General features: G+C 34.2%; 2 protein-coding genes across 3 annotated transcripts in view; both read right to left on the reverse strand.

The window, feature by feature from the left end:
• Positions 1-27,981, reverse strand: part of LOC136039380 (calpain-7-like) — a 67,381-nt gene that overhangs the window by 36,273 nt on the left and 3,127 nt on the right. For both annotated transcript variants that reach the window (XM_065723056.1, XM_065723057.1), the window contains exons 2-3: positions 16,856-16,981; positions 13,021-13,222 (exon numbers count right to left, since the gene is read on the reverse strand). In XM_065723056.1, the coding sequence (XP_065579128.1) occupies positions 13,021-13,222; positions 16,856-16,981 (328 nt within the window). The remainder of the gene's footprint in view (positions 1-13,020; positions 13,223-16,855; positions 16,982-27,981) is intronic.
• On the reverse strand, positions 21,893-22,471 carry LOC136039089 (zinc finger BED domain-containing protein 5-like). Its single transcript, XM_065722574.1, has one exon. The coding sequence runs from the start codon at positions 22,469-22,471 to the stop codon at positions 21,893-21,895; it is 579 nt and encodes a 192-aa protein (XP_065578646.1).

The raw sequence follows: 27,981 nt of genomic DNA on the forward strand, positions 1-27,981 counted from the left end.
AGAAATGAATGTAATGTATCATGATTAAGAAAGGGAATGTTGGAACCGTGTTCCCCTACTCAAAAAATTCCAAATTTACGATTGTGCCATTTCTTTTCTCTTCATTTCTGGGCCTTAGGTTGCCTTGGGTCCCATCTCTCCACTTTATCTCTGTCTTCATATCCCTAAAAGTAAAATGTCCTATGTCCCCAAAGCCCATAACTAAAATAAAAAATAGCTGTGAAATAGGAATAAGAAGGTATTTTTCAAAGTCTAAGGGGGTGGTCAATTGCTCCTCCCCCTGCCCCCTTTCAAAACCCATGATTCACTGTTTTTGAACGATTAATATGTTTGGTCGTAATTCTTCTCCATTTACCCCAGAATCTTTAAAATCACTTTAAATATTGAATGGTCTGCTCAAAATTAGTAAGCCAATATCATGAATTTGACAATAATAAGGACCGGTCTCAGGAAAGTAAACAGGGTGGAAGGGGAAGGATCCTCCCTGAAACCAAAACTCCCCTTTAATTTTCTTTTTATTTACCCCCCCCCCCCTCCCCGAAAAAGATTATTATTCACTGTGCATCCAGTTACATAACCTAAACTAATCTAACCTAACCAAAATACTAACTAAATATCTAATTAAAACATAGCTACAATGTATTTTTCCACCGAACTAAAGCTAATTGTCCGGTACTAACACCGTGAAAAGCGGGTAATGTCTCATGTTCGCGATACAACTTCTTAAGTGTGTTTCTCATAGAATACACAAGTACCATAGAAACTTTTATTGGAAACTTTATACATAAATTTACATTCAAACTTAATTAGACTCCCGTCATAAAATATCACTCTATAGCAAAACGTACTTTTGATTATGCAAGATATATATATATCCATTCTCTGGCACAGTTGCATATTCTTCTGTTTTCTTTTTATTGATGTTGATCTGATTCTGCTTAATTCTATCGAGTTTTCTTGTAAAGAAGAGCTGATAGGATAACCAAACCAGCAGCTCCACCAATGGCCAGTTGTTGATTACTTGCAGCTGATTTACAACTATTAATAATAGAAAATAAGCGGTCACGCATTTCATCTCTTTTTGACTCATTTCCAATAGACTTGGGAAAAAATGCGTCGTCATAGTTGGCTCCTAACCCTAGTTCTTGAGTAGGAATTTCGTCTCCATTCGAGCTTGACTTTCCGTCATCACTCTTTCCTCCTTTTACTTTACCAGACTGATTTTGTGCCAATCTACTACTCCCTAGCTTGTCTGATAAATATTTTTTAAAGCGAAACCATATTGAATGCTGACGTTTTCCACTATGAACATTGTCACTGTTGTTTGTAAATGAGTCTTCTGATCTGGAAGACTTGTCTTGTAACAACTGCTTTTGAAGACCTAAATGATCATTTTCTTCTTCCAAAGCACCAAGAAGTCCTGGCTGCGATTTTATTTTGGTCCCTTCTACATGGATAGGGAAATCTCCTTTTTTGTTAGAAGTCGCAGAATCGTCTATTATTTTTTTGTCATCTTTGGGGACTACATTCTCCTGAAGATATGCAGCTTCCATCTCTGACTGCCATATATTTCTCACATAGGCTAGATCTGTAGAGCAAACTTTTTTCGCCAATTCCATGTTGGGTTCATCATTTGTTTGAACCTGTTCAGCCTCACTATTTTCTACTAATTCTACGCCTGTCAGTCCAAAGTCATCTCTGTCGCTCTTCTCCTTCTTTGCTGTCCTTTCTCCTCTCTGCGGTTCTTCTTCTGAAACTATATTGTCTTTGACATTATCATCATCCTTTATTTTTGACAGGTTATCAGGAGTACCTGAATTGATTAAAGATTCTTGCATGTCGCTACCTGTCATGATTTGTGCAATGTCTTCACTAGTCACTAAAGGGGCTTCACTGGCTAAAACTCCTTGGTTCTCAGAAACTACTTTCACGCCTGTTAGTCCAAAATCATCTCTGTCGCTCTTCTCCTTCTTTGCTGTCCTTTCTCCTCTCTGCGGTTCTTCTTCTGAAACTATATTGTCTTTGACATTGTCATCATCCTTTATTTTTGACAGGTGATCGGGAGTACCTGAATTAATTAAAGATTCTTGCATGTCGCTTTCTTCACTAGTCACTAAAGTGGCTTCACTGGTTAAAACTCCTTGGTTCTCAGAAAGTGATTTCTCAGAAACTACTTTCGCGCCTGTCAGTCCAAAGTCATCTCTGTCGCTCTTCTCCTTCTTTGCTGTCTTTTTATTATTCGGACTTACACCCTCATTATTAGCAATATCGGCGCTAATCTCCCTCTGCATCTGCTTTTTTTTATTCTCCAATTTTTTTATGTCAAATGCTAACATAAAAGCAGGATAAAATGGGTCATCAGCAATGATTTCAGTCTTACGTACTTCAGGTGCTTTTTTTGAAGAACCAGGATTTTTGTAGGATTTTAGTGCTTCCTCATGTATTGGTTGATCACTAACTTCCTTTATTCCTTTTGCTTCATATTCTTTGTTAACTTCAGCTAAAAAATTTACTGGGACATTTCCATCGTCTTTTTCACTGAAACTTTCGTTCTTTTCATCTTTAAGCACAAAACTAGGAAGGGCTGACCAAATCACTGGGTCATTCTCCCATGGATTTTTTTGGATGTCAGAAAATGAAAATCGCCTCTGAGGCCTCAATTCACATATGTTCTTGGTTGAGTTTATCATCTTAAAATGTTGATTTTCAGTGATGAAACCTCCTTATAAGTGATAAATGACGTCATAGTTGCATCTATGCTCACGTCATTCCAAATATTCAACTAGATATAATGACGTCATTTCAAAAGTGCTCTGCGCAATGGCAATGCTGTAAAAACTAAAATCAAAGAAAAGAATGTAAGTCATCATGCCAAGCAGGAACACAAGAAAGGGAATGTTGGAACTGTGTTTCCCTGCCTCAACAAATTCTGAATTTACAATTTGTGCCATTTCTTTTCTCTTTTTTTCTTCATTTCCGGGCCTTAGGCCACCTTGTCCCCTCCCTTCACTTTATTTCTGTCTCCATGTCCAAAACAGGTACTTGATTTCTAGTTTATCTGTGTACACGAAACTTTTCTTTATAAAAAAAAAGAATCTTCTTCGGCCAGGCTACTAATATTTTGATTTCTCAAAAATACACAACCAATTTTTGCGAAAACCCGGGTTATTTTAAATAAAAATCTTTCGTTTCGAACATATGAAAACAGAACCTCAGAAAAAAAATAAAAAAAAAATACTAGAATTTTTCACATTTACATCAATTTTTCTCAATTGATATTTTAAAAACAAATAATTTTATTTTGTTAGTCTATATCTCCTCTACTTTATATTTCACTGTCCATCCAGTTTTCCTTTGATATAGGGTACGATTTTTAAGACAGATATTTACTTTAGAATTCAACAAGGTTCCATCCTTGGTCCTTTCCTCTATCTTGTTAATGCTAATGACTTATATTGGGCAATAAAAGGTAAATTTTAGGTCTATGTATAATAGCCCATGTCTCCTTAGTAATCAGTTTGATCCAAATTCAGAAACTGTGCAACAGGATATTCATCCATTTCACGTTGCAAATGCTCTCACTAGAGTGTACTGAGTATCATCAACCAGGTGTGTCAGAAAGAAATAAAAATATTAAAGCCTGGCAAATACAGCTTATTATACATGTTTTGAAGCGAATAGTCTTGCTCTGAGTATAAAACATATTACAATATAATATTATATATAGTATAATTATAATATTACATTATATAATAATATTATAATATTATATACATATTATAAACCATTATATTTAAGTTATCATCATTGTTTTTTTCCAAAGAGGAAAACAGGGAAATCGATCGCTCAATGTGAAATAAATGTGGTGCTATTAGCCTATTACAGAGCGATTCGAACTACAATCCTTCTGTTTAGATTGAAAGTGCTACAGCCACTGTACTGCAGTAACTGTTAATAGAGAAGTATTATTATGGTATATAATTACGCTTCATTTGGTTCCAAAACTGTGTCGACTGACTTGTAAAGGACTGCCTGGTCTCGAATCTTGGTCAAAACAATATTGTTGATTTCGTGGACGTCTATATTTTTGGGTGCGAGAATCGCTCTTTCACTTAGCCATTTATTATTTTTATAATTTTTTAGAATATTCGGAAATACTTTTTCAATCAATTCATTTTTGGACGTCACTAAATTACAGAAATCAGCAGGTAGTTGTATACGTCCTGAAATTGAGTCTACTGGGAGCTTTTCGTTTCCAATTGCCAGCAATTGATCTGAAAATGTTTGACCAGAGTCATCGTTTTGCAATCGGACACGCATATTTGTAGTTAATTTTAATATTTTTACGTGTGCCCATAGATTAGAATGTTTCAGGCAAGCATTCATTTCGTCTGCAGGAGTTGATCTAGGTATTATAGGTAATGTTTGCCTGAAATCTCCCGCAAGCAATATTAATTTGCTGCCAAAGGGTTTCGACTTCCCTCTCAAATCTTTCAAGCATTGATCCAGAGCCTCGAGCGATTTTTTGTGTGCCATTGTGCACTCATCCCAAATAATAAGTTTGCATTGCTGCAATACTTTACCCATCCCAGATGATTTGGAAATATTGCACGTGGGAGTTTCTGTAGAACGCAAATTCAGAGGCAATTTCAAAGCGGAATGAGCAGTTCTTCCACCAGGCAGCAATGTTGCGGCTATTCCGGACGACGCAATTGCCAACGCTATATCATTTTTTGATCGAATTGATGCCAGAATCAGTTTTATCACAAACGTTTTACCAGTACCTCCTGGCGCATCCAAAAAGAAAATTTCTCCAACGTTGTTATCGACACAATGCATTATCGTATCATAAATGTCTTTTTGTTCCGACGTTAACTTGGAAATGTTATTTTGTACATACGACAATAGATCACTCGTACTGTAACTTTGTTCACGATCCAATTCTACACATGTCGAAACAGCAGCGATACGGTTAGGTGAAGGCATTCCCAAATCCTGAAGAGGTTTGTTTGCCATACGTATGCACAAATCTTCCATAATAACTAAAGTGTAGTTATAAATTTCTGATGTAAAATCAAAAGTCATATCTGACGTCTCTAACTGTTTTCGATGGAGTATATCTTCGGACATTTTTGACTTATATTTTTCCCATAACTCTGTAGGAGCTGATGGAGAGCAAGTTGTTAAAATGATGCCAAACAATGCACGAATTTGACTTGGGGTTGACGTTTCGCACGCGTCATTGATGCAGTTATCCCAGTGTTGGTCATTCTCCAATAAATTCAGAGCTTGGCATGCACTACGGTAAGTGTCATGTATAGTACCGTTTACAGTTCTCAAATACTCAAAGGATGTCGGACCGGGTACATTCACCAAAAGCAGGCGTAGAAAGAAGCATTCATGTTGATTGGGGTGAACGGTGTAGTCTTCCTATCGTGGTATCTTTGAAGATGGTAGGTTGGCCGTCGACTGACTTACCCTGTTTTCGACGTTCAAATACTTTATTTTTATTATTCCACATGTAATATGAAGGCACTTCAGTATACAGCAGTTTTTTTGCAAAAGAATCATTTTTGCAAAGCGAAAAAAAAGCTGTTAATGTTGTATCCGGTGGATTCAGGGCTCTTTGTTGCACGTTGGTTTCCGTGAAATAAACACGTTGACCATTCTGTAAATGTACCGCTAAGTGAACAACAGCTGGACTACGTTCATGTATCGGAAATGAAAGAATTGGCCAAACAGCTTCATTACTGCTTATGTATCTTCCAGCCTGATATTGTACGATTTCGTCGAAATCTTTGATTTCGGGCTGCAAGCCAAAAACTGCCATGTCACTGCCTTTGTTGACGTATTTACATATGTATTTGATTGCCTTTACGGAGTTACAGTATTCAACGTTTATGTGTGCATTAAATGTTTTTGATAATAATGGGGAATATGGAACAACCCACTGGTTATCTACTTCGATGGTGGTACCGTTACGCTTCTTTATTATTGCTGTTTTACCGCCATCTTCAGTAGATCTTCTTCTATATTGTGGGTAACCATCATTGCCAGTAATTGTGTTGGATACTAAAAGTCGAGGATATTGCTTTGTGCACCTTCATGCATGGTGAATTTTCGTTCAGTGCACCGCAAGGTCCATGTATCATATTTTTTACAATAATATCATGTAACCCCTTATCGACATTTTTATCAGGTATTTCAGCGGAAATCACATCATCAATTTCGTTCGAAGTAATTTTTTTATGTAGCCAGATTAGTATATGTGCGTGTGGCAAACCTCGTTTTTGACATTCCACTGAGTACATCCAGCATCGCACTGACCCAAACACTTCAAGTTTTACTATGTACTTTATCAGTGATTTCAACTTTTGCCGGAAGACACGGGCCGTAATGTCATGCCTATGAACCGCCGATTGTCCTTGAAGCAAAAGCTGCAGTATCTCGTCCCAAGATTGATTACATGTAAATGTAATAAATAAATCTGGACGACCATAGAGACGAACATACGCAATAGCATCTTGAGCATATTCATGCATATGACGGGGACTGCCAGCATATGACGAAGGTAAAATTGTTAATCTTCCAACGTTTGTGGTATTACCGTCATTTATAACTGCATCTTGCAAATGAATGTATTGTTCAGAGCGGAGCTTGGTCTGATTCAGACGGATATATAGCAAACGTTCTGATTCAATTTTAGCATACATATCAACGACAAATTGGTGAAACAATTCACGGCATTTTAAAATATAATTTTCTTCATCCTGCCGAATCATTAGTCTATAGGAATAATAATGCATTGCACTGCATTTCTTATTCATTTCTTTGTTAGTGGCTGGATTCATCTATTTAATATTAAAGTGATAGCCGTCGGCTCCATCCCAAAAAATGATAGGATATTGTAGGGCATCGTAGCATCGATGAGTTTCAGCAATTCTTAACAACTGAGCGTTTCGCTTATGAAGAATAATATCTCGAGGTAAAAACTGATCACCGACCATAACGATTGCCACTTCGTCGATAGTTGGAGCATTGTATCTACGCACATGTTGGCCAGGAGGCGTTTTGTCAGCGGAAATAACAATTTTATGCGTATCAGTAGGCATCAAATCGATGGCTGTTTTGAACAGACGCACTAAATTATTATTTTCGTGGAAAAGATGTTGCAATTGGGAAACGATTGTCCTTTCAACGTTGGGAGAAATTTCGCAACGTGCATTCAATTCAGAATTTCTATCACTGATGAAGTACAATTGTACAAATTTATGATTCTCGCCTGAGAATGGTAGAAGGGACCCTGCTCTATGATAAATTTGCCCTTTTACTTTGAAAGTAGACATAAATTGATCTGGATTTTCGATTTGGGCTCCAAACGACGTCATTTGGAAACATGAGTTGTATTTTCTGATTTTTGACAAAAAACGCTTAGATTCTGACGTAGTTCCAGTAAGGAAAGTCTTCAATGGCTCTGGTGGTGCAGCCAATAGAGGAAGTTTAACTTTTCCTGAGGCGCAACACATTCCCATTGTTTCACCATTGAATTTCAAGGCCTTGCAATAGGGACAAATTTTAGATATTGTCCCGATTTGAACACATCTACTCAAGCTATAATCATCGACTGGGCTGTACCTGAATGCCAGGCGATAACTTTCAGGTTGCTCTGATTCCTCGGCACGCTTTCTTTTCTTACTTTCTCTATCAGCAGCAAGCCTGATTTCTTGCTGTTCTTGTGATTCCTCGGCACGCTTTCTTTTCTTACTTTCTCTATCAGCAGCAAGCCTGATTTCTTGCTATTCTTGTGATTCCTCGGCACGCCTTCTTTTTTCACTTTCTCTTTTAGCAGCAAGTCTGCTTTCGCCTTGCTCTGGTAGTTCCTCGGCACGCTTTCTGTTCTTTCTTTCTCTATTAGCCTCAAGCCTGTTTCCTTGCTGTTCTTTTGATTCCTCGGCACGCTTTCTGTTCTTTCTTTCTCTATCAGCCTCAAGCCTGTTTCCTTGCTGTTCTTTCGATTCCTCGGCACGCTTTCTTTTCTGACTTTCTCTATCAGCAGCAAGTTTTTTGGCATAGACTCTTTGAGCATCTTCATCGGCTTTTGCCATTGTAAGTTCATCAGTCATTTTAAACTTAAACATTAATAGATTTCTACGTGAACATATATGTCTTAAATATCTTTAATGACGTCACCGTCATAGCAAAAATGACGACAACTAACTTCATGATCAAATATCTTTAATGACGTCACCGTCATAGCAAAAATGACAACTAACTTCATGACGTCAGTCGACACAGAAACATGACGTCACCTGACAGACAGACACACAGACAGACAACTTATTTTTATATATATAGATGATATTATATATCTGAACATTACCTATCAAATTAAAGAATCATCATACAAGACCTACATGAATATTACCTTAAAGGTCATCTTAGGTAAAACTAATACGGTAGCTTATTATAAACTAATAAGCTTATTATACATGTTTTGAAGCGAATAGCCATGCTCTGAGTGTTAACAAGTCTCACTTTTTAGCAGAACTGCCACCAAGTGAAAATGAAAATCATCAGATTCTAGTGATTTTTTGCACCAAATTTGGAAGTATATAAAAACGGTACTTATATTATATGGGAGAAACACACTCGAGGACTATCATCGCGAATATGAAACACCGCCCGTTTTTCACGGTTTTAATACTAGACAATTAGCTTTGGCTATAACCCACAACAAAGAATTATGGAGGGGGGAGGGCACCCAGAGCGTATTATATTAAATACGTAATCTAAACTAACCTAACCTAACCAAAATACCAACTAAACATTTTATTAAAAAATAGCTACAATGTATTTTTCCACCGAGCCGTAGCTAATTGTCAAGTGCTAACACCGTGAAAAACGGGCACTGTCTCATGTTCGCGATACAAGTTACGAGGGTATTTCTCGTATAAGACATAAGTACCTTCTACGGTTATATGACTATCTTTGGTAACTTAGGTAAGATAAAGGAATGGCAACTCTAACTCGTAAGAAACTTCGAAAGGGGAGTGGAAAAATCTACAGAACAGATTAAATTAGACCTACGTTGCCTGAGCAACGTGAAGTTTTGCGGCAACCTTTGTCCGGCTTCACCGAATAAAGTGTTGCGAGAGCAACACTTTGGTTTTGTTTCTTTGCTATCGGTTAAGCGCTGAAGTTGTCAGCCTATCGAAGCTTTTAAAATGTTATGTTCAAAGAAGAACACGATCAGTAATCACATGATCAAAGGCTATTCCTCAGCGTTGAAAAAACAACAATAACAAAAGAATATCGAAAGAAGGGACTAAATTGACTTTGCAGCCAGTTGAACTTTATCCTTTTCAATCGTAGACATCGTGACGGATGAAAGTTTAGAACAATATCTTATATAATCCAGTTGGTATTATAAAGCTATCTGTTCAGGATCAAAATACCATAAATGACACTATTAATTATGAAGAAACTACTATGACATATTTTTTATCAGCTCATCACGAGCTATCGATACTGTCAATAAAAAGGTTTCATCCCTATTTTGAACTGTTTTACTATCGATAATACCGAAAGAAGGGACTAAATTGACTTTGCAGCCAGTTGAACGTTATCCTTATCAATCGTAGACATCGTGACGGATGAAAACTTGAAACAGTATCTTATATGATCTAGTTGGTATTATAAAGCTATCCGTAACTTTTCAAGATCAAAATACCATAGATGACACTCAATTAATTATTACGAAACTGCCTCATTGTTTTACGTTATCGTTTGTACCCGTTGCGTAAACACTTAATTCTAGGTTACAGTGAGTATAGGTAGGTTACACCAACTAGTATAAGTTACAAACCCCTCTTCACTAAAGATGATTGTAGCCTAACAGACGATTATTACTTACAAGTCCCCAACATGTCTTACCACTGGAACCAACTCGGTCTTACCATCAAATACACTGGAAACAAATAATAGGTACACCAAATAGCAAAATTTGCAAACCCCTCACTGCCAAAGATGATTATGAGCTAACAGCCGACCTTTCCTTACAAGTCCCCTACATGTCTTACTACCCTAACATGTATAGTTAGGGTAGTCCCCTAGTCCCCTACAAGGGGACTCTTAGTCCCCTACATGTATCGGCCTATTTTTGGTTTCAGTGTGTACCCAACTACTGAAGTTGTCAACCCCTTGAAACTTTCAAACTAGTTTATTTCATGAAGAAATTTTTGTACCAAAAAATGGATGACATATACTTGATCAGCTCATCAAGAGCTATCGATTGCCATCGAAAAGAAATTCTATCAGTCTTCAAAAGTTGATTTTTTTTGCCGTAGGCCAACTTTCTAACGTCACCACTTAGAAAGGAGCAAAGGATAAGCTCCAATTTCTTTAGCAATGACAGAACTTTTCAAGTTTAAGAGGTACATCTGCTAACATTTCTCTGCCTCAGTCCCAAGTCCGAAAAAACAAATGATAAACCCAGCCGAAATCACGGCAGCATTTTCGGACCCGTGGGAAAATGCCGCTTTTTTGCTTCTGTAAATTTTTCTATTTATCACTCAAAGAAGATATATTGGCTATGGGGCCGGGTGACTGCCGCATATATTTAACACTCATAGATTTTAGTCAATCTTCAATTTGAAAGTGGCGCCTGCCTGCTTGCCTGCTAGAGCGGAGCTTTCCACTCGAAAGCAGAAACATGGTTTGATGAAAAGAAAGCTTGGCTGCACAACTTCAGATACTCCTCTCTGACATAGGCTACATAACTTCACTTCGCACACCATAGACTCTGGCTCGTGGACAAGCAAAACCCATCCTTTTTGGCCCCAGGCAAGAGTTCTGCGGAGATTTCCAAAATGTAATGCCATATTCATCAATTCGGCCTTAGGTCCACACTTTCCGTAAAAACCACACAGGTTAGACCCTTACCAGTTTCCAGGAATAAGCCGACATCAGCGGCATAGGAAGAAAAAAAAAAAAAAAAAAAAAAAACGGGACAAAACCAAAGTGCTGCTCTAGCAACACAATTACCACGTCTCTGCTTAAATTTTATCCTGTATGTTCAGCAGATCTTATAGCAACTGAAATAGCTTTCGAAATGTTGGTTAACGACAACGAGATTCGAAAAAATACTCTGGTTTGACTGACTCTCGAGCAGCTGTATCTATGCTCGGTCAAGTTTATTTTTTTTTGTCCCAGATTTAGATCCAAAGTCAAGTGATGGACTTATCTAGAAGTTAATGAGAAAGAAAAATGAGCTCAAGTTTTAGCACGTCCCTACCCACAACACAATCAAATGGAACGATACTGCAAATCTGCAATTAAGCAATAAAGCGGATAGTCAACAGTCAGATTGTTTTGTGAAGCGGAATTTTAGGGATGATTTAAGACATAGAGAAAAGGCACATCGTCCTCAAATAACCTTTTCTCCGTCCAAGATTAATGACTTATCCATAATTCATAAACCATCTGAAAGCTGGACAACTTCTTTTAAATGAAGTTTTTTTTTGTTGAGGGCTGCACCACTTTTCTCTCTACCGACACTACCATCATAATGCCAGGATGCAAAAATCCAAAAAAATCTGTAGGCTATTATTAACCACCTTTTCCCCATAAGACAGAATCAACAATCATTACTATTATTAACCACCTTTTCCCCATAAGACAGAATCAACAATCATTAAACAAACTATTAACATCTGAAAGAAGAGGACAAGCTATAAGTCTCTGGGTAACCTATACCATCTACATTACTTTTTCTCTAATTCGCCCCTAAGAGGTGAAAGAACCTGCATGGTGGTTTGTATTTCAAGGTCTGCGATTAATCACATGTTCTGCGATTACATCAGAACAAATCGTTCCGAAAATTCAAACTTTATTTGAGATGAAGGACAATAAAAACAACAGCACAATGATGCAATGACTCTGTATTTTAACATCTAAAGACTGGAAGCAATGTAAAAGAGGAAAATTAGTCTGAATCTGAAATAAACATAAAAAAACAAATAAAATATCATCTGATGAATTGCTAAATCTGATACTAATTAATAAATGAAAAGAATTAAATATATTCTACAATTACATTCGGAAGCAAATTGTTTTGGATAAGGAACGTTTCTTTATTATCTTAATGTAGGTCTCTACGCAGAATTCAGAATAGTTCTAAGAACTATTTGAAGAAAATTTTCCATGTCATGACCATTCCTTAAAACAAAAATTCCTTACTCTTTAATGCATTTAAAGATAAAAGGGTTTATAAAAACTTTCTTTTTGTTCGTATTTTTAACCTACCAGTTATAGATGGAGGCCAGGATTTACCAAAAGGTCCACAAGGCCTGGGCCACGGGGCGCACAACGCCAGGTGGCGCAATAAAGTATTACTGAGTGATTTTTTTGGTAACAAAACTGGACTGGCGTGATTTATCGTCAAAGCGCGAGGTGCGGTCCATTGCCAAAGTGCCTATTCACAGAAAAGTGATTTTAAAACAACACAGAAATTCTATGACTATTTATAACCTGTTAGATGTCTCCCAAAAATGGCAGCTGAAAGTTCGGTATCATCTCTCTCTTTCATAAATTTTGGCTCATCAGTTGGATTCTGTTCAGTGCTTTCATTATCCCCAAATTTTCAGGGATTTCCCCCAAAAATCCCAGAGTATCCTCTTAGTTTACTTTGCCGTCAAGACTGTATGATGGCAAAGTAAAATGGTACAAAGCTTTGAGTAGCATAAAAGTAATAATATACACCCAAACATTGTTCAATTTTACATGATTATTTAATTTTATATCAAATGTTATAAAGATACCACAACAACGGAGACTTTTCAATTAATACTTAAATAACAATCTTGCTTCAATAAAAAATGAACTTTCTTCTCATTATTAACTGCAAAGTGCAAAACCAGGTTAAAAAAAACCGCAATTGTTGACGACAAATAGAGCGAATAAGATGACTAATCCGGATTCATCCATAAAGCTTGTCTAGAATTAATAAAGAGTAATACATACCTTCATTCTCTTCCTTAATCTGACAGTCCTTTAGATCCTTGTGTATGCTTGAAATGTCTGCCTGTTGTCGCTGTTCATTTTTCTTAGTATTTACAGCGGGATTAGGATTACGTATATTTTTGATTGATTCCCCCCTTGATAATGCTTTTTTAGCCATCTCCGACAAAGCTGCATGATAACCACTAAGTTGCTTGTTTTTCATCTAAAAATAAATTAATTGACAAAATCAGCCTGAGTCGAAAAGATACAAGTAACTGTAACTTTTACCATCATTTTGGCAAATTTCAGGACTTGCCAATGCATCATATACAAAACTATACTTAACAATGAGTCTGTTGACAAATATACTTGCTCCGATTACCTACTTCCTGACTCAGTCATATTAACTTCGCGTGAACATTAAGGAGGGGGGTGCACAGACACATAGTATTTTCATTTCTGATTATGGGGAATTATTGAATTTGCTAAAATAATCTCTTACAATTTACAAAGATATTCAATAAGTTCTTTAGCGACAACATGTAAACAAGTTTAAATAGCAGTTTAATCAATTTAGCTTTTAAATGTACATTTTCCTTTATTTGTTCAAATCTAGCATCCTTCATTCTGCAACAATTAGGTTTTTTCCATTTAGCAGTTAGTATTTTGATTTTTACTAGTTTAAACTTTACTATTTACCCGAAAAGATAAAACATTTATCTACTTTTGTAAACAAATAAGAACCGAAAGCTGTGATTCAACCGGAGAAAAGATCACGAATGAACAATCATCTAGTCCATTCGTAATCATCATAATTTTTAGCGTTATTTTTATGCTAAAACTTTGGCAAAACATACAGAAACATAAAAATCGTAAAAAAATGTGTGTCAAAGATTCAGTTACTGGCCTTCAGCAGTCCCCAGAACAAGCATCACACAACTTTAATTAATAATACGAGTTACTCGGACTTGTATGATTTCATTTTACCGTGCTCTTTTTAGAGTTCGTGCTTCATTTTACCGTGTTCTTTTTTCATTTAAATCCTTGAACAAAAGAACCTTCCTTGAAAAAGGTGACGAACACGTTTTTGCCCTCGTATAAAAATATTGAAAATGCGGTATAATTTGCTCTGGGCACGATAAAATAAAGTAAATTAAATATCGACGTAACTATTGCAACATCAATAAACCTAATTATACCTTATCCTATGTATCCATAAGAGCTAATATTGGACTATTTTTTTAGCTATTTTTTAGTACCCATAAGAGCTAATATTGGACTATTTTTTTAGCTATTTTTTAGTATCCATAAGAGCTAATATTGGACTATTTTTTTAGCTATTTTTTAGTATCCATAAGAGCTAATATTGGACTATTTTTTAGCTATTTTTTCGTATCCATAAGAGCTAATATTGGACTATTTTTTTTAGCTATATTTAGTATCCATAAGAGCTAATATTGGAATATTTTTTTTAACTATTTTTTAGTATCCATAAGAGCTAATATTGGACTATTCTTTTAGCTATTTTTTAGTATTCATAAGAGCTAATATTGGACTATTTTTTAGCTATTTTTTTAGTATCAATAAGAGCTAATATTGGACTTTTTTTTAGCTATTTTTTAGTATCCATAAGAGCTAATATTGGACTATTTTTTAGCTATTTTTTAGTATACATAAGAGCTAATATTGGACTATTTTTTTTTAGCTATTTTTTTAGTATCCATAAGAGCCAATATTGGACTATTTTTTTTAGCTATTTTTTAGTATCCATAAGAGCTAATATTGGACTATTTTTTAGTTATTTTTTAGTATCTATGAGAGCTAATATTGGACTTTTTTTTAGCTATTTTTTAGTATCCATAAGAGCTAATATAGGACTATTTTTTTAGCTATTTTTTAGTATTCATAAGAGCTAATATTGGACTATTTTTTAGCTATTTTTTTAGTATCCATAAGAGCTAATATTGGACTATTTTTTTTTAGCTATTTTTTAGTATCCATAAGAGCTAATATTGGACTATTTTTTAGCTAATTTTTAGTATCCAAAAGAGCTAATATTGGACTTTTTTTTAGCTATTTTTCAGTATCCATAAGAGCCAATATTGGACTATTTTTTTAGCTATTTTTTAGTATTCATAAGAGCTAATATTGACTATTTTTTTTAGCTATTTTTTAGTATCCATAAGAGCTAATATTGGACTATTTTTTAGCTATTTTTTAGTATCCATAAGAGCTAATATTGGACTATTTTTTTTAGCTATTTTTTAGTATCCATAAGAGCTAATATTGGACTATTTTTTTAGCTATTTTTTAGTATTCATAAGAGCTAATATTGGACTATTTTTTAGCTATTTTTTTAGTATCAATAAGAGCTAATATTGGACTTTTTTTAGCTATTTTTTAGTATCCATAAGAGCTAATATTGGACTATTTTTTAGCTATTTTTTAGTATCCATAAGAGCTAATATTGGACTATTTTTTTTGAGCTATTTTTTAGTATCCATAAGAGCTAATATTGGACTATTTTTTTTAGCTATTTTTTAGTATTCATAAGAGCTAATATTGGACTATTTTTAGCTATTTTTTAGTACCCATAAGAGCTAATATTGGACTATTTTTTAGCTATTTTTTAGTATCCATAAGAGCTAATATTGGACTATTTTTTTTAGCTATTTTTTAGTATTCATAAGAGCTAATATTGGACTATTTTTAGCTATTTTTTAGTACCCATAAGAGCTAATATTGGACTATTTTTTTTAGCTATTTTTTAATATCCATAAGAGCTAATATTGGACAAAATGTGTCTCCTTTTTAAAATAAACTATTACTTATTAATTCAAACTTGGTATCCGTAACTATAAACCCACAAGTTTTTGACTTGATAATCAGTGTTTTTTTAGCTATTACAGAAAGTTAATTAAGAGCTCGGAGTATTGGCTCTGATTCTAGTCTACAAGCTAGACAGAACATGAAAAGGATCTAGCGATTAAGGCCTCTCTTACAAGGTTGAAGCAAGCGACCTCATCCCCATAAAGTTATGGCCTAAAAGTGATATATCATTCAGTTATCCGGAGGGCCAAGATGTTCAGTTTTATGAATTGTTTTTAAATAATCAAGCATGGTGTAGGTAAAATTGTCTTCTAACGACAGAAAAATCTGCTATTCAATGGATAAGGTTATTTTATTTTTTTTTTCTAGACAATGAGCTTCACTATTAGGAGCTCTTACTAGAAGCATACAAAGTTAAGCATAAAGCATACCAAAGTAAAAAATCTGAGTTCTAAAAAGCGGAGATAACCACGAAATTTCGCGATTGTTCAGTTTTAATACTTAATTACTTAGAATAATAGGTTACAGTTTCTTGTACATTCGATTGTATAGGTAAATACCATTTTTTTTATCTAACGAGTATTTAAATTCGAGAAGAGACTTATACAGAATATACAATAAAACGTATGAACGAAAAAGATAAATGAGTAACGAAACAATTGGCTGCCTGATTCTGCAGCAAAATATCCATAATGCTTTCCCTTTTTTTTATCAGGGGTCGGTCCCTCAGAAACACTAGGAGATGAAAAATTGAAACTTTTTGCCAGCATGGGATTGCGAAACGGGGAAATAGTAAATACCGAAATTAGGAGGTAAAACAGAATTTCCTCACTCCAGAAATAAAATTCTTAGGAATCAAAGTCAGATTCGTCTAAGATACTTTATTATCCCTTACAGATATTTAGCTGAAAAATTCTGTGTCGTATCTAGATCAGCAGGAATTCTTTTTTTTTTTTTTTTTTTTTTTACAAAATTATGATCTTAATCGAATTTACCGAAATTGCGAATTTTTACAGTATAAACTTACCAAGGTCAAGCAATTTTCAGCAGCTTGGGTATAAATTTGCAATGCATCTTCTTTTTTATTTGCTTCATCTGCATCAAGACCCTTCGTCAAGAGTTTCTGGACTTCTTGAATCTCGTGAGGAATCATCTAAACACACAAAATAAAATCAGTTGATAATTTTAATTTATCAGCTCCAACTTTTTTCTTCGAAAATTAAATGTTAATCCAGATTATGTATCTTTATTAGTTGAATACTTCTATAGTAGAAAAACTTTATAGAAAGCTTGCAGGCACATCTTATGGTTTCTAAAGATTGATTTGAGAAAGGATGACAAAAATATGGAACAAGAATAGTTGTCTCTTAAGTTCTAGAGAGATCACCTCCTCTGTCCTGGCAAAGCCTCAACTCAGATAGTGAATTCGCGCCCCTCCATTATCTTTGGTGACTCTTTGCAAATACTCATAAACGATAATGCGTTTCCCTTAGAATACACATGAAATTAAAATCTTGTAACCATCTCCTTCAAACTTCTTTCTTATATCAATTAAAAAAAAACTTTCCCACAAAAGAAGTTTTTTAAAGGAAAGTAAAGATCTACATTAAACATAAGGGAGCAAAACAAAGTCAAATAGCAATTCAAGCATAAAAAGATCATAAATCACTATCAATAAACAAATGAAATCAAAACGAAGACGACGTACAGAAAAACGAAGAAGAAATCAAGCTAAACTCAAAACAAACAGAAATTACCACAAACAGGAGTAGGGCTAATGCCCCTTACGCTTTCTAAAATCCAGAACGTCACTAGCACTTTGGAGAAAATAATGTTTATATTGAGCTGTGTGTTGACTTTTTGTTTGCTTTTGTCATAACATCAACATAAGAAAGAAAATCATCATAATAACCAAGCTTACTGAAAAGAACTAATGAAATACAGATTGACAGTTTATTACATGTTCATTCCAGAAATTCTCGGTAATTTTGAACTAAATGAAATAAAAAGAAAACATCTAACATGAATCAATATCTTTATTACCAAAAAAAACACATAAGGGATCAAAAATTGAGTAAAAGAAAGTAAACAAAAAAGAAAGAAGAAAATAAAAGAAAGAATTCACCCGTAGAAAACTTCCTATTGCGAATAACATATAAATAAAAAAACTAAACATACCGATAATCTACTGACACATAGAAGAATCAGTATTTCCACTTTTCTTTTCAAATAATCTAGAAAGCCCCGGTGATTTTCGGTAGAAAATCGGCAGATGGCTCTCAGGGTTCGGTAGAATTTTCAGTAGGACTGTTTTCCATTTTGTGTTATGTTTTTGGAGGTTTTTGAGCGATTTACGAATAAAGTACCACATTCTACCACATTTATCTTTCCTAAACCCTTCCTTGATGTTCGTAAAAGCAGAAGCGTCGGGATTTTGAATACTCCGCGCGCAAAAAAGGGTATAATTACGCCGTCAACTCCCTTCAAAAAATCGCTTAAATATCACAGGCAACAGCCATGAGCCATATCAAAAACAAAGAATAACCACCAACACAAAGTAAAATTTTCCAGGGATTCAGAATTTCCTGTAGATTTTCGGTAGTTTTGGGATCTTCTTTTTTTGTCGGGATATGGATAGGGAATTCGGTAGATCTCCCAAAAATCGGTAGAAGTGGAAACACTGAGCAGGATAGAGGCTATTCGACTTATCCAGCTTACACAGAAAGCAAACCCGACGCTGCTCAGCCGCTAGTAGTGGCTTATTTAACCAGTAAGCTGAGAATATACATTGGTTTCCAGGCCATAGAAGTATACATAAGAGGCACTTCCACAAAACGAAAAAATAAAGACAGGATAATTTTTATCGGTAGCTGTAAACATACTTCAAAACGGAATCAATGCAAGGATAAAAGGCATGGCAAAAGCGTTGCATAGACGGGCAAGAATATGGTTAATTTAGCAGCCTTTACAACGCTATAGCATGCCAAACGTTTTCTAAGTTTCTCGTTTAGATGCGTGATGAGGAGTGTTCTCGTCGATTTCATACTATCTCCTATTGGAAGACCAAGGTACTTAATGCAAGTAAATAATCGAATATTCTAATTTCCTAGTTGTACATAGTAGATGTTACCTACAGTTTTACCGAAAACAAGAACCTCGCTCTTCGAAGCATTAAACTTCACACCAATTTCGGCATACTCCCTGTTAAGCAAATAAAAAAAAATTCCTCAATGAATGATATGGCACTACTTTAATCTAAAATATTATCAGTGTAATTGACCTTGGAAAAGTCCAATCCAAGAAAAACAAAATAGTTTTAATATTTAAGTGGTTTCAATCACACTACTATTATACAAGAGGGCAGGGTGGCCCAGCCCACTCGGATTCCTTTCCAAACTCATATTATGGCTTTATAGATAATATAATAATCGTGAGCTAGGTACTTCATAGGAGCATTCACCTATTGGTGAATTACCCTGTTGGAAAAAGGAAAACAATACTGCTTAGCTTTGGAGCCTGTGTTGCTTTGTATTTACTTTCCTTCATCCTTAGAACCTTGAATTACCATGTCAATTTCATTTTAATGGAGATATTCATGACATAAAATACTTGTGTTCGACCTAAATTCTCATAATAACTTTTAGTATATAGTTATAATTATCTAGAACCTCCAGCAAGCTAAGTTTTCAGTACAGCAGTAGTTATTAAAATTCTACAGATATTGGGAAAATGTCATATTGGGAAAATCTCAATGGTTACTTTGTTTAAGCTAGTTTTGTAGATATCTTGTATAACTTAAAAAGCAATAATTTGCTTTGTAAATTGTTGAGGAGGGATTGCCCCTCTCCTCAACACCTCGCTTTTTACGATAAAGTTTTCGGCATTTTAAAAGAAAGTTACTTATTGTTCTAATTAAATGACCCCTGTGTTTCAGGAGTCGTCTTTAAAGGATTCGAAAAAAAAATTTAAACTTTAGCTTAAAGAGCAATGGGTAGAGGAGAGGCAATCCCCTCATATATGTAATATTTTCTGTTCGAATTGTTTTAATATTGCTCCTTACTTTTAGTTGAAGAAACTTGATTTTTTATTTATTTAATTTCTGATCTTTTTTTAAACAACGCCAGGAAATCTGGCTCCACCTCGACAGAAAAATCCCCTTCCCAAGGATATACCCCGCTGGACAATTTAATCCTGGTAAAAATTTACTCCGGAAAATTACCCTTAACCGCTCCACGCGTAAAATTGATTCAGTAAAGAGAAAGCAAGACATATTAAGAAATTTCGTATAGTAATTCGGGCGAATTCCCCCAGTATACAATTTTCCCTGAAAAGTTCACCCTCTGTCTATGGAAAATCCTTCTCCATGCAAAATTCTCCCTGTGAAAAGCTCACCCAGCAAGATATTTGTCCTCCCCTCCTAACCCGAAAAATGTATGCATACTTTCCAAAATACTAATACTATAAAAAAATACTATATGTAAACAATGGGCAAATTTTAAAATTTAAAGACCTTTTCCCAGGGGCTTAGGGCAGGGCTTCTTAAACTCTTTTATATAGCGACCCCCTTCAAGCTTAGGAAATTTTAAACGACCCCCTCCTCATATAATGAAATATATATTAACCGTAGATGTAGATGTAATATTGCACTATTTTACACTGTAAATAAAATAAGGATTAACGAATACGTACCCATTCATTTCACACACATATATATATATATATATATATATATATATATATATATATATATATATATATATATATATATATATATATATATAATTGGAAATGTTGACGGGATATCGGTTGTAATAAAACACAATAAATAGAATGACATAAAACTATATATATATATATATATATATATACCTATTCAATAGAAAAAATAAACTTTTGCAACAATTTTTTTATAAGACAAACATAAAACTATATCTATATATTCAATAGAAAAAATAAACTTTTGTAACAGTTTTTTTAATAAAAAAAAAAACATATTATTAACATCAAACAATATTAATGTGACGGATGTGATTGTTTATTTTTACACAAATAATTAAATCTAGGCTCAAGTTGAGTTAGTGCAGATCGTAATAAATTTTCTACGTTTACTAAAGTTGAACGGTATTTTGATTTTATGTAAGTTAATGTGGAAAATGCTGATTCACATAAATGTGTTGTACAAAATGGCAGTAATTTGTTCATTGCCATTTCCGATAGTAGGGGTATTCTGATTTGATTTCTATCCAAAATTCATGCACAGGCACTTGAGAAAATCTGAGTCGCAAGGTAGTACCACTTGTTAATTCGGCAAATTCTTCTTGTGCTTTTAAGTTTAAAAAATTAATTTCTTCCATTTCAATTGAAAATGGATTGCAAATCCATTGTTGTGTATCGATATCATTGGGAAAATACCTAGGCATGTAAACTTCCATATCCTTCAAATGATTAACTATAATTTTTGTTATAGGATTATCTTTTTTTTGAAATATTGTTACTAATTATATACTCGTCAGTAAATGGAAGCATTTCGAGCGATCCACTTTCCACTCTGTTCTTCCATATAAGAATTTTTTTAAGAAAGGCCTCAAGTTTATTTTTTTAACATAAACATATTAACGCAGACTCCATGCATTGATAAATTCATATAATTAATTTTATCAAAAATATCTACCAAATAGCATAGCTTGAGAAGCCATAAATTATCGTGAAAATAATCGGCCAAATTAGAATTTTGCTCTGTAAGAAATATAAGAACTTCATCTTTTAAAGTTAATAATCGTTTCAAACTTCGACCTCTTGATAGCCACCTAACTTCAGCATGTAGCAACAAACTTGTATAATCCGAATCCATATCAATGCACAAATTTTTAAACAATCGACTATTAAGTGCTCGACTTTTAATAAAGTTAATGATTTTGACTGCATCAAAAAACACAGTGTTCAAGTGCCTCTCGGTGAATCATAAATGCTTCCCTCATAAATATATCTTACAAAAAGTAACAACTGTGCCATTTTTGAAATGTCTGTCGACTCGTCCAGTTGTATTGCAAACTCTGAGCTGTCTTTAAGCCTCATAAGAAGCTGTTGATTGATCATTGCTAATGTCTGAAATTCTTTTGGACACAGTGTCATTTGATAATGGAATTTTACTAATTTCAGCAGCATACGGTTTTCCATGAACAATTTCTGACATTCTTATAGCTGCAGGTAGTAAAAGTTGCTCTCCAATAGTAAAAGGCTTTTTCGTTTTTGCCATCAAATACGAAACTTCATACGATGCCAATAGATATTTATCATTCAAAGTAACATACTTCTCCAAAGTGTTCTTTTCTTTATTTGATGTTTGTAAAAGACGCTCAAAATATTCTATTGGCTTTTTTGATAACGTTGCATGTTTAGTATTCAAATGTCGTTGCAGTTTTGACGGTTTCATGCTTTCTGCAGCCAAAACTTCTTTGCAAATTAAGCACACTGGTTGTTTTTCATTGTTGTGAGAAGAGCATGTGAAGCCATACTGCAAATACGATTCGTCATATTTTCTTTTTTTTTTTGTTTTGCTAGAAGTCGGATTTGAAGCACTACAACTTGGTTCTGACGGCGTGGCAGACTTATTAGTTGGAATTTTAATTAGCCATTTATCCATGATGGTTAAATAATAATAAATAATTAATCAAAATGTTGTTGAACTTTAACGTAATAATTAAAACACCAACTGAAAATTACACAGTAAATACACACATGTCACTACGAAGACAAAGCTGAGTCCAAACTGAAGTACAAACAGCATGTGTAAGCTGTAAGGCGACGAGGCGTCTGGGTACTTATAATCACTAAGTTATCTTGCAAACACTGACGCCGGCGGCCAGACACCAATGTCGAAGGTTCAGTTGAAAATCGAGGAGCGCGTTGTACTTATTATTTTAAATGCTTCTTCCATATTTTCATTTATAGGCCCTACATAACAGTTTTGCATTGTCACTTTTTTCAAAAAAAAAAGTTATAATAAAACTACAATAGTAAAATTTTACTAAAAAAAATACTAATTTTAAAATCTTATTTATAATGATTGAAAAGTATCAGATCTTTGCGACCCCCTTTCAGTAGTCTCACGACCCCCCTGGAGGTCGCGACCCACAGTTTAAGAAGCCCTGGCTTAGGGGGTCATGTCCAAAAACATAGTTATTAGGCCTTTCAACTATGCTGAACATGATGGCAATCTCAGAATTTTGATTGTACGAATTTTGGGAAAAAGGGGGCTATCACAATATATATATATATATATATATATATATATATATATATATATATATATTGGTATCAAAATTCCGTTTTTATGAGTTTCAGTTGCTATTGAGCTGGGTCACTTCTTACTTACAGTTTGTTACCGCGAACTGTTTGACTTATAAGTTTACTACCTGTCAATGTTTGACTGAACAGCCTAGGTAGTTAAAATTATCATTTAATTGAAGATTCGGCAAAAGGGATAGATTAAGGTTTTTTAATGACTTCGGTTAAACTTCGTAACCCGTATTCAATGTATTTTCAGTTCCTATTAGCAAAGAGAAGGTCTGCCAATGGGGACACCTCTATCAGGCTTACTGACGAATATCTTCGCAGAACACCTTGGAAATTAGGCTTTAGATTTGTATTTTTCAAACGCATCTACTGGGGACTTTACATAGATGATGTAATTTCACTTTGGAATTATGGAGAATATGAATTTAGGGGCTTTTTAGACCACCTTAACACGCATGATATAAATTTACAGTTTACTCTAGAAATTGCAAATGCAAATGAAATACCATTCTAGATGTGCTAATTATTCGTAGCAGTGATAGAGAGATAGCCCACACAAGACAATAGATATTCATTTTAAATCTAATCACCCCAAACAAGCTTGAAAGAGGTGGTGTAACTTCTCTTGTGGATCCTGTCCTAAATATTTGGTCTGAGTTTTATGCCGAAACAGAATTGAATATTATCAGATATACTTTTTGGAAATGGTAATCCCAGCCCTTTTATTAATAATACAATTAGCCGTAGAATAAAACAAAGCTCTCTTAAAATCAAAGATCCTTTACAATTTCAATCTCCTAGTAAACCTTTACATATAATCTACCTTCTGTACATTCCAAAAATTACTAAGAGTTTTAAAACAGTATGCACACAAAATAATATGTGTGTCGTCTTAACTGGTATTCTACGAATAATAAATCTCCCAAATTCTGGCAAAGATAAAACCCCAGTTACTCGCCAAAGAGCGGTTTATCAAATATTAGTTAAACGCCTGCAAAAGCAAAAAAAAATTATGTAACCAAGGTATTAAATTCAAATAGTGTTCATAATTTTTTTGATTCTTCTCTAAGTTATATATTTTTTAAAACCCTAGCCATGAAATACTTTTTGAGAACACTTCCTTCATTAACAATGATTTGGGAATTAAAAAATTGTGTGTGAGGCGATCGAAATTGCTGAGGACAGCTCTTAGATATAGAGCTGAAACATTCTTAAGGTTTAGATAATTCAACTGTCTTAGGTGGGAGGAACTTTCTATGAAGGAATTTTTTGAAGGGAGATTTTCCACTGAGGGTGAGGCGGTTTCCTGGCATTATTTGAAAAATGATTGAAAATTAAACAAATTTTTCGACTGAAAGAAAGGAAGAACATTAAAACTTAATATGAGCAGAAGTTAGTACATATATGGGGGGGGGGGTGTCCCTCCTGAACCTCAATCTTTACGCTAAAGTTTGACTTTTTGTCCCAATTCTTTAAGAGAACTCTTGAAACACAAAGGCTGTCGAATTAGAATAAGAAGCTTTTTGAAGTACTAAAAATCTTTACCGTGAGGATCAAGAGATTGAGAGGGGGAACCCCCCCCTCCTAAGTGGAATAATTTCTGTTGATTTTAAGTTTTAATATTGCTTCTTACCCTCAATTGCAATTATTAAAAGACATAGTAAATTTAGGCTTGATCCAAACCATGAGTTTATAAGGTATACATGAGTGCCGTTCATTTATTTTAATTGATTTGATGAATGTTTTCCTTTTCTTTTTAATTGTTTGTGTATGCTATGCTACATTTTTTTCCTCTCTATTATCTGTGCTTAGACCTCTATTAAATTGTTTGTCAATTTTCATGGAGAAAACGGGAAACAAAGCTCATTCATTCTTATTATGACCTATCACCACATTAAAAATCACTTAATATAGTCTAGCACATGACACCAGTTCTTTGCAATAGAAACCAAATTCATAGCAGCCACAGCTTGTCTTTTCATATTACACCAAGTCATTTCTATTGTCTTTTTGATTGCCTGTCAAAATAATGTAGCAGTTTAAAATTCTAATACACTCACCTGAACACATGAAAAAGAAAATTTCTTCCAATAAACTTACTCTATATAGGAATAATCTTGTCTATATTTGAATAGAAATTAAATTGACAATACATGAAAAATTCATTTTCAACATGTATTTAATTCCAACAAAGAATAGCAAAACACAAAGTAAGTTGTTTTAGAAATATTGGGAAAAGCTCATCCCATCAAACAAGTGAAGTTCAACAACCTTCAAATAGATTTCTATCTCCACCCCTGTTTTTTTTTTTGCATATTGACATTAGCTGACTTCATTTTGGTTTTGGCAGTGACAAAATAAATAATAGCGAATACTCTAAATGGTAGAGGAGGGCAACCTCAGAAAAATTTGGGATGGTAATGTGTTTAGTTTTATTTTGCTTAGTCTTTTTCTTACTCTCTCTTCTCTTATTATTACTATTCATGGGAAAAATCATTATACTGCAGATACTGGATACAACTAGAAAGCAAAGAACAAAACAGTAGAAAAGAAATTAAAAGCAAACTGACTTCATAAAAAATAAGTAGAAACTACACTTAAACAAATAGCAAGTAACAGCCAGTTTGTTATCTACGCCCCCGTTTTTTGCATGTTGACATTGGGTGACTTCATTGGTTTTGGTGGTCATTTTGTGAGTGACAAAATAAACAATAGTGAATCCTCCAAATGGTAGGGGAGGGCAACCTCAGAAAAATTTTGGATGGTAATGTATTTCGTTTTATTTTGCTTAGTCTTTTTCTTACTCTCTCTTCTCTTATTATTACTATTCATGGGAAAAATCATTATAATGGATACAACTGAAAGCAAAGAACAAAATAGTAAAAAAGAAATCGATAGCAAACTGACTTCATAAAAAATAAGTAGAAACTACATTTAAACAAATAGCAAGTAACAGCCAGGTATGTTTACATTTTATACAAACTATCAACTATGCACAATACACAAGCAGAAGGTACCAAAGAAAGTTTGGTATCTTTTGATTATGTTTTTGACTTAACAAAGTTACATATGAGGCTATTTAAGGTTGTGTACTCTGAATCTCAAACTATTCTACAATTTTGGGGTCTTGGAGGAATTTGAAGCAGTTATTTAGCAGACCTTAAAATAATGAACAACTTTTTCTTTCATCCAATTTAGTAAAACACTCAAAAATAGGACAGCTTGGAGAATGTGAGAGAACACAACTGAATTGATTGGAATCACCTACATGAATAGTGTTATATGGTGCACAAGGAAAGGACCTCAATGCTTGATATATAGACAAATAGCCTCAAAAAGCTGGGTCCACCTTCTATCTATGCCTCTCTCTCTCTCTCTTACTTTAGCTTTTCTTCTCACTTTTGCTTTTGCTATAATCCCTCTCTTAGTCTCTAATGCAAATTTGTCTTTTCTTTTCACAATTTGTTCCAAGTCAGCATATCATATCCACCATTAATACAATAACAACATATATCCAAATAAGCAAGAAAACGTCTTAAAAATCATACTCATGACAATTAAAAAGACCTTCATTGACTAGTTGATGTCTTATCACAAAAAAGATTGTTAACTCATTATTCAAATAGATTTGTACAGAATTCAACAGTTGTCAGTGTCCCTAAAATGCAATTGTGTACTTCATTTCATTTGCCTTAATTCAATTTTGCTCCTTCAGCATAAATATTTGGAGGAAAAAATGGCACAATTAAGCAATATAATTACACCATTAAATGATGCTATTGATAGACTTTACTTTCAAAGTGTACTTTAGAGATGTAGAACTGTACATCCAGAACATAAATGAGTGGTGTAATTAAATATTGGTTGCCTCTGATAAGTCTCACGGAAGTGCCACAATTTATTTGCAGTAATGAGTCATTAATTATGTGTAGACTTGGCTATGGGAAACTTTGCCAAAGATTGTCCTTTTGGCCCACTGTCTAGGACTAAATGGAAAGCAGTTCATCCATGATTGGGGCACAAGGATGTCATAAAGAAAGATTTGAGAGAAAAGACAACTTCCTGGGAGGGTGTAAATAGGAAAGTGTTGATTAGATTAGAATGGAGGAGGAGCATGTTTAGCTGTATTGGCCTCAGATGGCTTGGTGCTGTGGTGAGTTGTTAGTAGTAGTAGTAGACTCAGCTATTCTTTTAGTGTACAGCTAAGCAAAGACCCTGTCAAAATTCTGAAAAAATACCCTCCCCAGGGAAAATTCCTAGCAGTACCATGTTTCCATTATGGAGGGGGGGGAAGGCTTGTATACAATTGTTGTGGTAGCAATCATTTTTTTTAACAGTATTGAATTGAACATTAAATAGTAGGCTACTACCCATTTGTAATTAGATGGATCAATAATTTTGATCAGCAAACAACAATTGAACAATAAGAGCAAAGATATCATCATATACCCTCAATAAGACTATATGGCTAGGAATGTGAGAAAAAAAGGGAGAAATTAAAAACATACAGGCCTACATTAAAAAGGAAAATTACAAACAACCACCCATCAATGATTAGCAGAAAAAAGCCAAGCCATAGCAGAGTACCATGTACATAGGCAATACAAACATAGAATTCCGTTTTGGCTAAGAGATATCCATCTCATAGGGTCAAAAACAAATAAACAAAGAAATCCAGAAGTCAAAAATCCTTTTACAGTTTTTCTAAAAGCACCAAAAAAAACAATACTTTTTAGCTGGCACTTGGGTGATTAAAGTCTGATCCGACTAAGTAGAACTTTAATGTTGCCAGAATTATAAAGATGGTACATAGAATAGTCAAAGACAAAGGATGGATTAGTTTTAAGGACCCAAGGA

The sequence above is a fragment of the Artemia franciscana genome, chromosome 19 (assembly GCF_032884065.1).
Source record: "Artemia franciscana chromosome 19, ASM3288406v1, whole genome shotgun sequence".
In the NCBI taxonomy this organism is placed as follows: domain Eukaryota; kingdom Metazoa; phylum Arthropoda; class Branchiopoda; order Anostraca; family Artemiidae; genus Artemia; species Artemia franciscana.

Coding starts and splice junctions, on each gene's coding strand:
- LOC136039089 (XM_065722574.1), bottom strand. CDS start 22,471: ATGGATAAATGGCTAATTAAAATTCCAACTAATAAGTCTGCCACGCCG.